The sequence below is a fragment of the Pan paniscus genome, chromosome 18 (genome assembly GCF_029289425.2).
Source record: "Pan paniscus chromosome 18, NHGRI_mPanPan1-v2.0_pri, whole genome shotgun sequence".
In the NCBI taxonomy this organism is placed as follows: domain Eukaryota; kingdom Metazoa; phylum Chordata; class Mammalia; order Primates; family Hominidae; genus Pan; species Pan paniscus.
Genome location: NC_073267.2, coordinates 20,703,525 through 20,717,387, shown reverse-complemented (window position 1 = coordinate 20,717,387; position 13,863 = coordinate 20,703,525). Strand labels below are relative to the sequence as shown.

The 13,863-nt window shown below is 43.8% G+C and overlaps 1 protein-coding gene across 4 annotated transcripts in view; it reads right to left on the bottom strand.

The window, feature by feature from the left end:
- Positions 1 to 13,863, bottom strand: part of TMC5 (transmembrane channel like 5) — an 89,730-nt gene that overhangs the window by 45,549 nt on the left and 30,318 nt on the right. For 3 of the 4 annotated variants that reach the window (XM_063598475.1, XM_008956015.4, XM_063598476.1), the window contains exons 3-5: positions 12,313 to 13,179; positions 8,872 to 9,044; positions 3,490 to 3,579 (exon numbers count right to left, since the gene is read on the bottom strand). In XM_063598475.1, the coding sequence (XP_063454545.1) occupies positions 3,490 to 3,579; positions 8,872 to 9,044; positions 12,313 to 13,100 (1,051 nt within the window). In that variant the 5' untranslated portion in view covers positions 13,101 to 13,179. Of the gene's footprint in view, positions 1 to 3,489; positions 3,580 to 8,871; positions 9,045 to 12,312; positions 13,295 to 13,863 lie in introns of those variants that run through there. The other variant, XM_034939952.3, reaches the window with a different exon arrangement.

The window sequence follows — 13,863 nt, the reverse complement described above, 5'->3', positions numbered from 1 at the left end:
ATGATGAAGACAGCCAGGTTCATCTTTTGGTCCTCTATTTCTTTACTACTCTCTGCCTTTTGGGGACTCCTCTTCTACCAGGGTTCCTGTGATATATATATATAATATATATATATAATTTTTTCCCACCCGTGGTTCCTGGCTCATAACTACCATAGCCCTTGTTATAATGTTAGAATTTTAAGCCTCAGAAAACAGAATCTCTCTCTCTGATCTCCTGCCTCTTTTCATTTGCTCTATCTTCTCCCCAAGGCAGGATTCCAGTCTTTCCCCACCTTTCTGTCTTGGAGTTGGCCATAAAGAAATTCTCCCTCATTTCAGAAGGGGTCCTGCCCCAAACCCTGGAGGAAGGAATGCTGCACAGAAAGCCCAAGAAGGATCTGAACAGACACGGCTTTCTGGGTTTCCCCAACCTGTCTATTAGTATGAGATCATACACCCTTTGATCTCTGCTCACTGCATTCTCCGCCTCCTGAGTTCAAGTGATTCCCCTGCCTCAGCCTCCCAAGTAGCTGGGACTACAGGCACATGCCACCATGCCCGGCTAATTTTTGTATTTTTAGTAGAGACGGGGTTTCACCATGTTGGCCAGGCTGGTATCGAACTCCTGACCTTAGGTGATCCACCTGCCTCGGCCTCCCAAAGTGCTGGGATTGCAGGTGAGAGCCACCATGCCCGGCCATCCAGTCTCATTTCTACATGCTTGTCAATCATGTCTATGTAATGAAGCCTCCCAATAAAAGGCCCAAGAGGACTGGGTTCAGGGAGCTTTCTGATAGCTGAAGACGGGGAGGTTCCTGGAGGGTGGCTCACCCAGGGAGGGCATGGAAGCTCTGTGTCCCTTCCCCTATACCTCACCTAATGCATCTCTTCATCTACGTCCCTTGTAATATTCTTTGTAATAAGCCAGTAAACATAAGTTTCCCGAAGTTCTGTGAGCTGCTCCAGCAAATTAACCAAACCAAAGGAGGAGGTCGTGGGAACCCCAACTTGAAGCTGGTTGGTCAGAAGTTCTGGGGCTGGGTGCGGTGGCTCATGCCTGTAATCCCAGCACTTTGGGAAGCCGAGGTGGGCAGATCAGTTGAGGTCAGGAGTTTGAGACCAGCCTGGCCAAAATGCCGAAACCCCGTCTCTACTAAAAATACAAAAATGAGCTGGGCGTGGTGGCGCATGCCTGTAATGCCAGCTACTCAGGAGGCTGAGGCACAAGAATCGCTTGAACCTGGGAGGCGGATGTTGCAGTGAGCTGAGATGGTGCCACTGCACTCCAGCCTGAATAACGGAGTGAGATCCTTAAAAATAATAATAATAATAATAAAAAGAAGAAAAAGTTCCGGCGGCCTGGACATGTGGCTGGGGTCTGAAGGAGGTATATAGTCTTGGGGACTGTGCCTTTGTCCTATGGGATCTGACACTATCTCCAGGTACATAGCGTCAGAATTGAATTGGAGGACACCCAGCAATGTCTGCTGTAAAACTGATCGCTTTCTTGGTGTGTGGGGAGAAACCCCCACCCATTTGTTCACAGAAGCCTTCTTTGTTGATGGTTGTGGAGTAAGAGAACAGAAAAAACACTCTGAGTGTGTTTTTTTCTATACAGTCTCCAAACCTCATGCTGGCAAGACAGAGCAGTCATGATGTTTAAAGGTATTTATTCTCCCTGATAATTAAAGCCATTCTGTGCCCCAGTGGGGACCACATAGACAGTGTGATCATTTATATCCCAACGCTTTTCCCTTCCAAGTAGCAATATCTAACCCTCCCTGAAAAGGCATACATCTCTTGAAGGATGAGGCTAACGGTTATCTTATAGGCGATGGGGCTGAAAGGTGAGAGTTCTAAGTGGCTTCTCTCCACATGCATCATTATATAGAGGACCTCATTACTTTATTCCTTGTTGCTCACAGATTTGCCTTGTGGCTCCAGCATTCCCTAGTCTAGTCTCTCTCCTCTGTTGCTTCATTTTTTGTTTTTGTTTGTTTGATTTTGAGACAGGGTCTCACGCTGTCACCTAGGCTAGACTGCAATGGTGTGATCACAGCTCACTGCAGCCTCAACCTCCCAAGCTCAAGCAATCCTACCGCCTCGGTCTCCCAAAGTGTTGGGATTACAGGCATAACCCCCGTGCCTGGCTTGTTGCTTCCTTTTTATTTTTCAGTCTCTGCCTCTGATTCAACCTTCATCACCACACACAGTGATCCTTAGAGAGCTTCCTAACTGATTGCAGCACCTTCTATCTTTCACCAGTCTGACTGCTTCCACACTCCATTATCATAATAATTATATGAATATTCACAAAAACTTTGATCAATGCATCATGTCCCCACCAACACAGGCATTAGCCACAGAATAGGCAGGTGATCCAGTCCTGTCCCCTGTGGTAAAAATGATTGGCTCAAGTGTGGGCATGTGCTCCAGTTAGACTGGCCAGAGTCCTTCCCCCGCATTAGAGATAGACCCAGGGAGGAAGCAAGACTTCCTAATGAGGTGGCTAAGCAGAGGGCTCACGTGGGCCTGCTATTGGCCGTGTTCTCTGGCCTGTGGACAAGTCCTGACTCTGATGGAGATGAATGAGGTCTAACTTAAAGAGAAGCTGAGGATCCAGGACATACCTATACATACAGAACTGAAAAGCAAGTTTTACAAAGATGAGAAATGGATGGGAAACCAGAGTCCAGGTGACACTGAGTTCCCTGACGTCAGACTGAGGTCCTGATTTCTGTACTCATTCAACAAATTAATCTAACAAATATCCCTAAAATACCTACTACGTGCCAGGCACTGTACTAGGTGCTGGAAGGTACTAATATTTCTACTTTCATTTCTTTAAGTTTCCCCCATACGCTTCTACCACATGAGCCAATGAATTCCCCCTGGGCTAATGCCTGTTTGAGTTGGGTTTCTGTCACTTGAAACCAGAAGATTCCTAATGAAGACACCCTGATCCCCAGAAGACAACAAACTATACATCTAAAAGAAAACTCCATTATGATATGTTAAGCAGGTTCTGCATTAGTAACCACACTGGAGGTCAAAGGAAATGGCAATGGGTGGATTGTCTTGGACATGTTCCTTCTCCAGGGTTGACTTTTTGGTCACTGTCCTTTAAGTCTTACTGTATTAGTCTGTTTTCACACTGCTATAAAAATACTGCCTGAGACTGCATAATTTATAGACAAAAGAGGTTTAATTGTCTTACAGTTCCTCATGGCTGGGGGGCATTTCTCAGGAAACTTACAAACGTGGTGGAAGGCATAGGGGAAAGAAGGCACGTCTTACATGGGGGCAGGAGAGAGAGCGGGTGCAGGGGAAGCTGTCACTTTTAAACCATCAGATTTCAAGGGAACTCCCTCACTATCATGAGAACAGCATGGGGGAAACCACCCCCATGATCCAATCACCTCCCACCAGGTCTCTCCCCCGACATATGGGGATTACAATTTGAAATGAGAGGTGGGTGGGGACACAGAGCCAAACCATATCACTTACCTTGGGGTGACTTGTGCCAATCACATTCAGACAATGGTGGGTTTCCATAAGCATGGACAGGACCACTTTCACCTACATAAGCAGGGTTCACTGGAGGGAAGAGGAAGGAGACATTGCCGATTAGTCTCACCACACTAGACATTCCTGGCATGCAATAGTTATGATGTGCTAATAGTGGTTTGTAACGGCTAATAAGACTGAGACCTGGTCTTTGAGGTTCTAACAGACTACTGATTAAGAACTTGGGTGGAAACTAGGACAAAAATACAAAAACAGTGCTGTTAAATATAATCAGCCTAGATCAATGGTTTTTCATTTGACTAAGCCATAGTTAAAAATAATTGTTGGCAAGGTGAGGTAGCTCACGCCTGTAATCCCAGTGCTTTGGGAAGCCATGGTGGGAGGATTACTTGAGCCCAAAAGTTCAAGACCATCCTGGGCAACATAATGAGACCCTGTCTATAAAAATATATGTATATGTGGCCGGGCACGGTGGCTCACGCCTGTAATCCCAGCACTTTGGGAGGCCGAGACAGGTGGATCACAAGGTCAGGAGATCGAGACCATCCTGGCTAACCCCGTCCCTACTAAAAAAATACAAAAAAATTAGCCGGGTGTAGTGGCAGGCGCCTGTAGTCCCAGCTACTCGGGAGGCTGGGGCAGAATGGCATGAACCCAGGAGGTGGAGCTTGCAGTGAGCCGAGATCGTGCCACTGCACACCAGCTTGGGCAACAGAGCGAGACTCTGACTCAAAAAAAAAAAAAGAAAAAAATACATATAAACTACATGATATAAAAATAAATATATATTTTATACTATATATTTTATATATTTTTTGTATTTCTAATATATTTATATATTTTTATATGTTACATATAATCTATATTTTATATGTTATATAATATAAAAATAAATATATTAAAATATAATAATATATATTATCTATATATATTTTAATATAATATATAATATTAAAAATTACATTAAATATATATATTAATATATATTTTAAGACAGGTTCTCACTCTGTCACCTAGGCTGGAGTGCAGTGGTGCGATTTCAGCTCACTGCATCTTTGACCTCCCAGGCTCAAGCAATCCTTCCATCTCAGCCTCCTGAGTAGCTGGGACTACAAGCATGCACCACCATGCCTGGCTAATATTTTGTATTTTTTGTAGAGAGGGGGTTTCACCATGTTATCCAGGCTGGTCTCGAACTTCTGGGCGGCTCAAACAATCTGCCAGCCTTGGCCTCTCAAAGTGTTGGGATTACAGGCTTGAGTCATGGAGCCCAGTAAAAAAGTGTGTGTGTGTGTGTGTGTGTGTGTGTGTAAATAATGGTTGCACTGAGATCCAGGACACACCTATACATATAGAACTGAAAAGCAAGTTTTACAAAATAATACTTTGTTTGACTATATAAACTGCACTCTAACATAGCCTTACTCTAGTCCACTTTTTTTTTTTTTTTTTTTTTTGAGACTTGCTCTGTCACACAGGCTGGAGTGCAGTGACGCAATCTCGGCTCACTGCAACCTCTGCCTCCCGGGTTCAAGTGATTCTCCAGCCTCAGCCTCCCAAGTAGCTGGGAAAAATGGAGAAAATGGAGCACATTTTAATGGGGACAGTATGCAAAATTACATTGCAAGACCTTCTGGAGCTTCTTGCCTGGGAATCAACTCCCAGCCCTGTTACTTCCTAGTTGTGCGCCCCCTGGGTGTGTGTCTTAGCATCTCTGAGCTTCAATATCTTAGTCTCTAAAATAGGGATAACAGGCTAGGTGTGGTGGTGTATGCCTGTAATTTCGGCACTTTGGGAGGCCAAAGTGGGACAGTCGCTTGAGCGCAGGAGTTTGAGACCAGCTTGGGCAACATGGCATAACCCTGTCTCTACAAAAAATAAAAAAATTGGCTGGGCATGGTGGTAGTGTGCCTGTAGTCCCAGCCACTCGGGAGGTAAAGGCTGCAGTGAGCTGAGATTGCACCACTGCACTCCAGCCTGCGCGAAAGAGCGGGCATTTTGTCTCAAAAATAAATAAATAAATAGGGATAATAATAGGACCTTCACATAGGATTGTTGTGGGAATTGAATCAGTGAACACATGTGAAATGATTAAATAATCCTCGAACATATTAAACTCTAATATATATTAACTGTTATAGTAGATTAATTGTTATTCAGCAAATATTACACTTCCCCTACCTTGACTACCTCCATTGATATTGGGCTTAGTCGTGTGACTTGCTTTGAACAATGGAATATGGCAGAAGTGACAGTGTGCCAGTTCCAAGCCAAGGCTTTTAAAGATACCGTGTGTTTCTGCTTGCCATTTTGAGCACTTTCAGCTTACGGCATGGGAAGACATTGCCCTAGGTCACTCACTGGTCCAAGAAGAGGGACACTAGAACTAAATAGAACCCATGATGTAGAGCCAAGCACAACAAATTCAGCGTAGTTCAGCCAAATGCCAACCAACCTTGCAGACCCGTAAGAAATAAATGCTTGTTTATTGTACGACTCTGGATTTTTGGAGTTGTTTGTTATGCAGCATTCTTGTGGCAATAGCTAGCTGATACAACTCTTATAGTTGTTGTTGTTGTTGTTATTAACTCAGTTAATATTTTTCAAGCACCTACTGTGGGCCAGGCACTGTGACACTAGGAAGAGCACCTAGAGCCTTGGAGGGTACATAGATGAATACAGGTTCTCCTTAAGGAGTGAACACTTTATCAGGATGGGGTGACACTGGACAAGTGATTGCCAAGGGCTGCAAACTTTGCCCTACAAAAGATCCCAGAGAAGTGAGCTATACTGACCTGCTTTTTTTGTTTTTCAAGTATTTTATCTTCCAATGTTCTATAGAGCTTTGTGGTCAGGAATCTGTTTGTGTTTGCCCTGATTCAACCTAGCAGTAATGCAGGGTAAATAAGAGGTCAGGTTTTGGGTAGAGAGACGGGATTCAATCCTGGCTCTGTCAATTTAGTAAGTGAGTGACCTTGTGCATATTTCTTTCTAAGTCTTAGTTTTCCCATCTGTTAAAACAGGGAGAGTGGCAGTGCCTGCCTGAAAGGCAGTTGTACAGATTAAATGAGATAATAAAAGTCAAGTGCTGGACAGAGACTCCAGGGCATAGGAAACACTCAAGATTTGCTTGCAGTTATAAGTTCCACTTGCACTGGAGTAGCACAGTATGTCTCAATCTTGTTTCATTATCAGCCCCTTAAGCAGGGGAGACATTTTTTCCTCATTGCCGTCCTCTAAGAAGTTTTAATACCAAAGATATACTGTATCTGTTTGTGTACTACATGTGTATCCCTGCTTTATACATTAAGAGTGAGATTTTTTTCTGGCCTTTCAAGAGCAGATATTCCCCCCTTGGGATTTCTATTGCCCCTGTGGAGGAATGCTTGGAATAAAGGTTGGGAATAGCCCTGGGCTATCTGATGTCTGTGCTCCCAAAGGAATATTCTCTTTTCTTTTTCCTTCCTTCCTCCCTTCCTTCCTTCCTTCCTTCCTTCCCTCTCTCCCCCTCCACCTCCCCCCAACTCTTCCCCTCCCCTCCCCTCCCCTCCACTCCCTTCCTTTCCTGTCCTGTCCTGTCTGGTCCTTTCTTTTTTTGCGACAGGGTCTCGCTTTGTCACTCAGGCCAGAGTGCAGTGGTACAATCATGGCTCACGGCAGCCTCAACCTCCCAGGCTCAAGTGATCCTCCTGTGTCAATCTCCCAAGTAGCTGGGACCCCAGGTGTGTGCCACCACGCCCAGCTAATTTTTAAAATTAGGCCCGGAATGAAAATTTTCTATGTGTTAACAGTCAGTGTTTTCATTAGTACACGGCTATGCATCCTGTCCCCTCCTCTCTGCCTTCTTCCAGACCTGCCCCATCTACTCCTCAAGGCTCATCAATCCCCCATCTGCACCTCCCGGCACTTGGGTCTCTTGTTCTCTTCTTATTGGCTGAACACCTTCTCCCTTTTCTGACTTCCACAGGCTCCAAATTCCTTTAACATGGCCTGGATTTTTTTTTTCTCTTGTGCCATCAAACGGCTTCCTGGAACATGTCTCTTTTTCCTCCTAGAAAGTAAGAACTGTTCAGAATTGGCCCAGGCTCAAGCCTGTAATCTCAGCACTTTGGGAGGCCGAGACTGGAGGATTGCTTGAAGCCAGGAGTTCAAGGCCAGCCCAGGCAACATAGCAAGACCCCATCTTTCTCAAGCATAAAAAAAGTGCCAGGCATGGTGGCATGCAACTGTAGTCCCTGCTACTGGGTAGGCTGAGGTGGGAGGATTGCTTGAGCCTAGGAGTTTGAGGCTGCAGTGAGCTATGATCAGCCTGGGTGACACAGCAGGACACTGTCTTAAAAAAAAAACAACTGTTTAGAATTTCCTTTGCCTCCTGGAGCTAAGCATCTTACCTATACACACAACAAATTAGGAGGACAACATGATTTTTCAAATATTAATAGTTTGCTTGCTAACTTTCTTTAGTCTTTTTTTTGTTTGTTTTTAACAGAGTCTTGCTCTACTGCCCAGGCTGGAGTACAGTGGTGTGATCTTGGCTCACTGCAACCTCCGCCTCCTGGGTTCAAGTGATTCTTCTGCCTTAGCCTCCCGAGTATGGCATTACAGGTGCCCTCCACTATGCCTGCCTAATTTTTGTATTTTTAGTAGAGACGGGGTTTCACCATGTTGGCCAGGCTGGTCTCGAACTCCTGACCTCAGGTGATCTGCCCACCGCGGCCTCCCAAGTGCTGGGATCACAGGCATGAGCCACCACACCCAGCCTTTTCTTTAGTCTTGATGTGGCACTTTTGTTGACCTATTTAGGCTTTAAATAACATGAGGGCAGAGCTACCTCTTAACTCCCTTTTCCCCCAGTAGGTTCTGAACACATATGTGCTGATTGCCTGAATGCCTTTAGGATATGCTAAACTACAGGTGGCCACTGGCAGCTAACAAAAAATGTGGTTTTGTTTGCCCAGCTCACTGTTTTTACTTTTAAAAATTATTTTGCAACAGATCAACATCAGGTTTCACATAAAACCCCAAATACATGGCTTCTGAAAAATATGAAGATCTTGCCACAATGAGCCCACATTGCCACATAACCACCATGGACTGAGCTTCACCAACTCTGGTAGGAACAGAGTGCACAGGTCCCCATTTTCCACAACTCTTACCTGGCATTTTTTTTATAATTGATGACAATTAACTTGGCTTCTCTAAACACTGAATTCTCAACTTTTGTATGTAAAAAAAAAGGGTCTCTGAGATTGGAAGGATACACCAATTCTCCTATTGCCAAGTCTCCTTAATGATTCCACCCCTAAATCCAGTGATTTTAGTTTTTTCCCAGGATATGATCCTGGCTTCACAAATGCTTACCATAGCCACTTCCAGGAGCACCTGGCAGAGAGTGGCCATATGAGTTTGCCATCTCCATGGATGCCATTTCAATGCCTTCAGGGTAATCTTCATTCTCTCCCCAAAGGTTGCCCAAGGGGCCATCACTCCTGTGACGAAATGAGGGCTGGATTGAAGATGTTCTGCTAAGCACCCTAAAATCCAAAATGATGGATCACTATCCAACCAAGAGTATAGTAAGGATTGTCATCCATCCATCCATCCATCCATCCATTCAATCATGTATTCATCCATTTATTTATCCATCCATCTGTTTATCCATCCATACATTCATCCATCTATCCATCCATGTATCCATCCATTCAATCATGTATTTATCCATCCATTTATCCATCCATCCATCCATTCATCCATCCATTGATTCATCTGTTTATCCATCCATCCATGTACCCATCCATTCATTCATGTATTCATCCATCCATTTGTCCATCCATCCATTTACCATCCATCCATCCAACCATACATACATTCATCCATCCATCTATCCATCCATGTATTCATCTATCCATCCATGTATCCATCCATTCATTAATGTATTCATCCATCCATCCATTCCATTCCATTCCATTCCACAAATGCAGACTAAATGCCAACCCTGAGTTAGGCATGGGCTAGAAGGTGAGAATACAAAGAGGAAAACATGGGGTATCTGCCCTCAAGAAGCTCACAGTACAAGTTGGTACAGCTTCTTAGACACAGCTATGAGCAATTATACTACAAGTAGAAACTGGTGAGTATCTGAAGACAGGCCCAAGGAGTTCGGAGGAAAGAGAATTCTTGCTGAGAGTTTTGGGAGAAATCTGCATGGAAAAGATATATCTGAGCAGGGATTGAGAAGACACATTCATACGTAAAGGGAGGGCATTCCAAGAATGAAGAACAGCATAAAAAAAGGTGTGAGGCCAGAAAGTGCTGAATATATAAAGGAAATGCCATGAAAATCAACTGATGAGTAATGATTCTCAATTTACTACATATACCACTTCCCAAGCCTTGTCCTGGAGAATTGAATCAGAAGTTCTGAAGGTTTGGCTGAGGCATCTGTATTATTTTTAAAGTTCCCCAGATAACTGGGTAATGCTAAGGATCAGCCAAAGTCAAGAACCACTGACCTACAGTATAAGGTCAAGGCAGGGGGCAGACAGGAGACTTAAGAGGAGATCAGTCAGGCTGGTCTTTGGCTGGCATCTTACATTAACATGACATATCCTTATTCATAAACATTCTATAAGTGAAGTTGGGTGGCCTTTCTCCAAAGGTTATGGGGACCCATGGAAGATGAAAAGCAAAGGAGTGATAGGATCAAAGGTGGGCTTTGGAATGATGAATCAGGCAGTGGGTGATAAGACCAAGGAGGACATTTTCACCTGGTCCTGTTAACCCTACTATTTGGGTTCTAAAGACATCAGGACTGCTGCACGCCCAAGTCCTATATCCTTGTTCCTAGAGATAAATACAAGCCACCAGTTTTTTAATCAAATTCATAAATATTACTAGTAGAAACAGTAAATGCAAAATCAAACTCATATTGGTTACAACTTCACATGACAAACATTGTTACTGATTAAACCACAAACTGACTTTAAAAAATCACATCTTAGACTGGGCACAGTGGCTCATGCCTGTAATCCCAGCATTTTGAGAGGCCGAGGCAAGCAGATCATTTGAGGTCAGTAGCTCAAGACCAGCCTGGCCAACATGGTAAAACCCTGTCTGTACTAAAAATACAAAAACTAGCTGGGTATGGTGGTGCATGCCTGTAATCCCAGCTACTTGGGAGGCTGAGGCAGGAGAATCACTTGAACCTGAGAGATGGAGGTTGCAGTGAGCCAAAACTGAGCCACTGCACTCCAACCTGGATGACAGAGTGAGACGCTGTCTCAAAAAAAAAAAAAAAAAAAAAAATTACATTTTGTTGGCAACATGAACATGAAAAAACTTAACCCAGGAAAAATTAGATTTGGTAGAACTAAGTAACCCAGACTAATGCTGTCGGTGTCCAGAACTGCATTTGGTAAAATTTGTCAAGGAACAAAAATTGACAGAAGATCAAAATCTTTTAGACAAAATTTAGATCTACAGAATCTAAACCTGGAAAAACTGGACTTGCTACTTAAAAATGGCCTTAGGCCAGGTGCAGTGGCTCACGCCTGTAATCCCAGCACTTTGGGAGGCTGAGGCAGGTGGATCACCTGAGATTGGGAGTTTGAGACCAGCCTGACCAACATGGAGAAACCCTGTCTCTACTAAAGATACAAAATTAGCTGGGCGTGGTGGCGCATGCCTGTAATCCCAGCTACTCAGGAGACTGAGGTAGGAGAATCGCTTGAACCCGGGAGGCAGAGGCTGTGGTGAGCTGTGATCGTGCCATTGCACTCCAGCCTGGGCAACAAGAGCGAAACTCCATCTCAAAAAATGAATGAATGAATGAATGAATAAATAAAAAACAACAACAACAAAAAACCAGCCTTAAGGGAATACTGAAAATGGTGAAAACTATAATTGATAAAATTAGATTAAAATAGTGCAGATAATCAGTGAATCAAATCTGCAGTAAAGTTTTGGTGAAAAGTCATCAATTCTGATAATCTCAGTAAAATAGAAATAAAAGTGTAAAAATCAGAAGTGGTGCAAACATGGCCGGGCATGGTGGCTCATGCCTATAATCCCAGCAGCTGGGAGCCTTCTTCAAGACTAGCCTGGGCAACATGGCAAAACACCATCTCTATAAAAAAAATAAAAAATTAGCCGGGCATAATAGGTGCACACCTGTAGTCCCAGCTACTTGGGAGGCTGGGGTGGGAGGATCAATTGAGCCCAGAAGGTTGAGGCTGTGGTGAGCTATGATTGTGCCACTGCACTCCAACCTGGGTGACATAGCAAGACCCTGTCTCAAGAAAAATAAAAAAAATAAGAAAAAAAAATGACCAAAAAAAACAAAGAAGTGGTGCAAACATCTCATATAAAAAACTAATTGACTTCACGGAGTTAGATCTCCAAAAGATTTTCTGGATAACAATTCATTACTGTTGATGTAATTTTAATTAAAGTGTTTGGATTTATGAGTGTCAAGTCTTAACCTTGTTGGCTATGTAGCAGGGTCAAAACAGTGTGGATCTAGATGTCTTACAGGGATTGAATTAGGAAGAGGTGGGATAATGGGAAGGTGATCCAAGGAAGAGATGGTGAAAGATTAAGTTCAAGTAAGGGCTTGAAGCCTCAAACTGAGAGTCCATGGCCCAGGTAAGGTCTACAGATAGGTATGCGCATTTCACCACAACTTCAGGTCATAGAAACCATCATATATATCCCTAATCTAAACCACACCAACCAAATTCCATTGACTTAATGATTCAGCACTCAGCATCCACTCCCAATGAAGGGATATATATCTGAACTTACCCCCTGGTCATCTTTGGGGTCTCAGAAGAGCCATAATCATGACCATTCTCAGCATCTGAATAATCAGGTTCTCTCCAAGTGCTTGGCAAGTTCTGATTGTCCTCAGCACCAGGATAGTCTGGCTCCCCAAAAAAGGGTGGAGAGTTAGGTTGAATGTCAGCGCCTGGATAATCAGGCTTTCCCAGAGAGTCTGTGTATGGATTGATTCTAAAACTTGTATGTTCTAGATTCTTTCTGGATCCTGGATGGTTCAAATTGGCTCTGGGTCCAGGATGATCAGAGTTGCTCTGAGCTCCAGGGTAGTCCGGTTCTAAGGAGCCAAAATGATCTGGATGTGTTCTGGAGCCTGCATAGTTTCCACTGCTGCTGGAGCCTGCAAAATCAGGATTTCGTTGAGATCCAGGGTAGTCTGGTTGTCTGGATGATGCTCGGTGGTAGGGATGACTCTGAAATTCACTATAATCTGGCTCTGGTAGAGAGGTAGGATGGTCTGGGCTTGTTCTAGAGGCTGCAGAGTATGCATTGCTTCTGGTGCCAGAATAGTCTGGATTACTCAGAGATCTAGGATAATTTGGTTCTGCCAGAGACCCAGGATAGTCTGGACGTGTTCTGGAGGCTACAGAGTATGGATTGCTCCTGGTGCCGGGGTAGTCTGGATTGTTCAGAGGACCTGGAACATCTGGATAATCCTGAGTTTTCAGATACCCCTGCGTATGGTTCTGAGACCCTGAATAGTCAGGGTAATCTGGGTCTTCCTCAGACCCGTTATTCCTGTAGTAGGCAGACATGTTGGTATGGACTCTTCACCCTGGAGTGGTAAACTGTCCCAGCATTTGCAATTACTCAGGGATCTTTTTTTTTTTTCACCTGAAAAACAAGAAGAAAAGAAAAAGTCAGATTTTTTTCCCTTTCTTCCCTGCAGAGATTGCTGGTTATCTTCCAGTATCTGTTCTCCTTTTGTTCGTAGTCAGGTACACAACTGCCTAGAATAAAGACTATGTTTCTAGATTCTCTTGCACCAAGGTATGAACATGAGGATGGTCAATGGGATGAGAGCAGCAGTGATACACACAACTTCCCAGCTGTGCTGTTAGAGGAAAGAGGTTATTTCTCCCTTTCTCCATCTTGCTTCCTCTGGGCCAGAATGCGGAAATGACGGTGCACCATCTTGGGTCATGCACACAAAGCCAAGACCTGCATTTGGAATAAATGCACAACAGAGGAAAGGATGCTGGGTTGCTGGTGACTTCACAGAGCACAGCCATTGTATCAGCTAAGACTATTATGTGAGAGAGAAATAAAATTATCTTGTTTAAACCACTGTTTTTGTGGTCTTTAACACATGCAACTAAGCTTTCATCTTGAACAATATATTCCCTTGGTTATGGGGGAGGGGACCAGTGAACCAAAGGATTGAAAGAAACAAGGACTTTTTGTGCTTTTTGATTACACTTGAGGTTCTAGGGTTCAAAGCATAAATTAATATAAGTGCATAAAAGAAGAATGGTTAATGGAAACTAGAGGACTAGGGTAAGTAGACAATTGCTATGA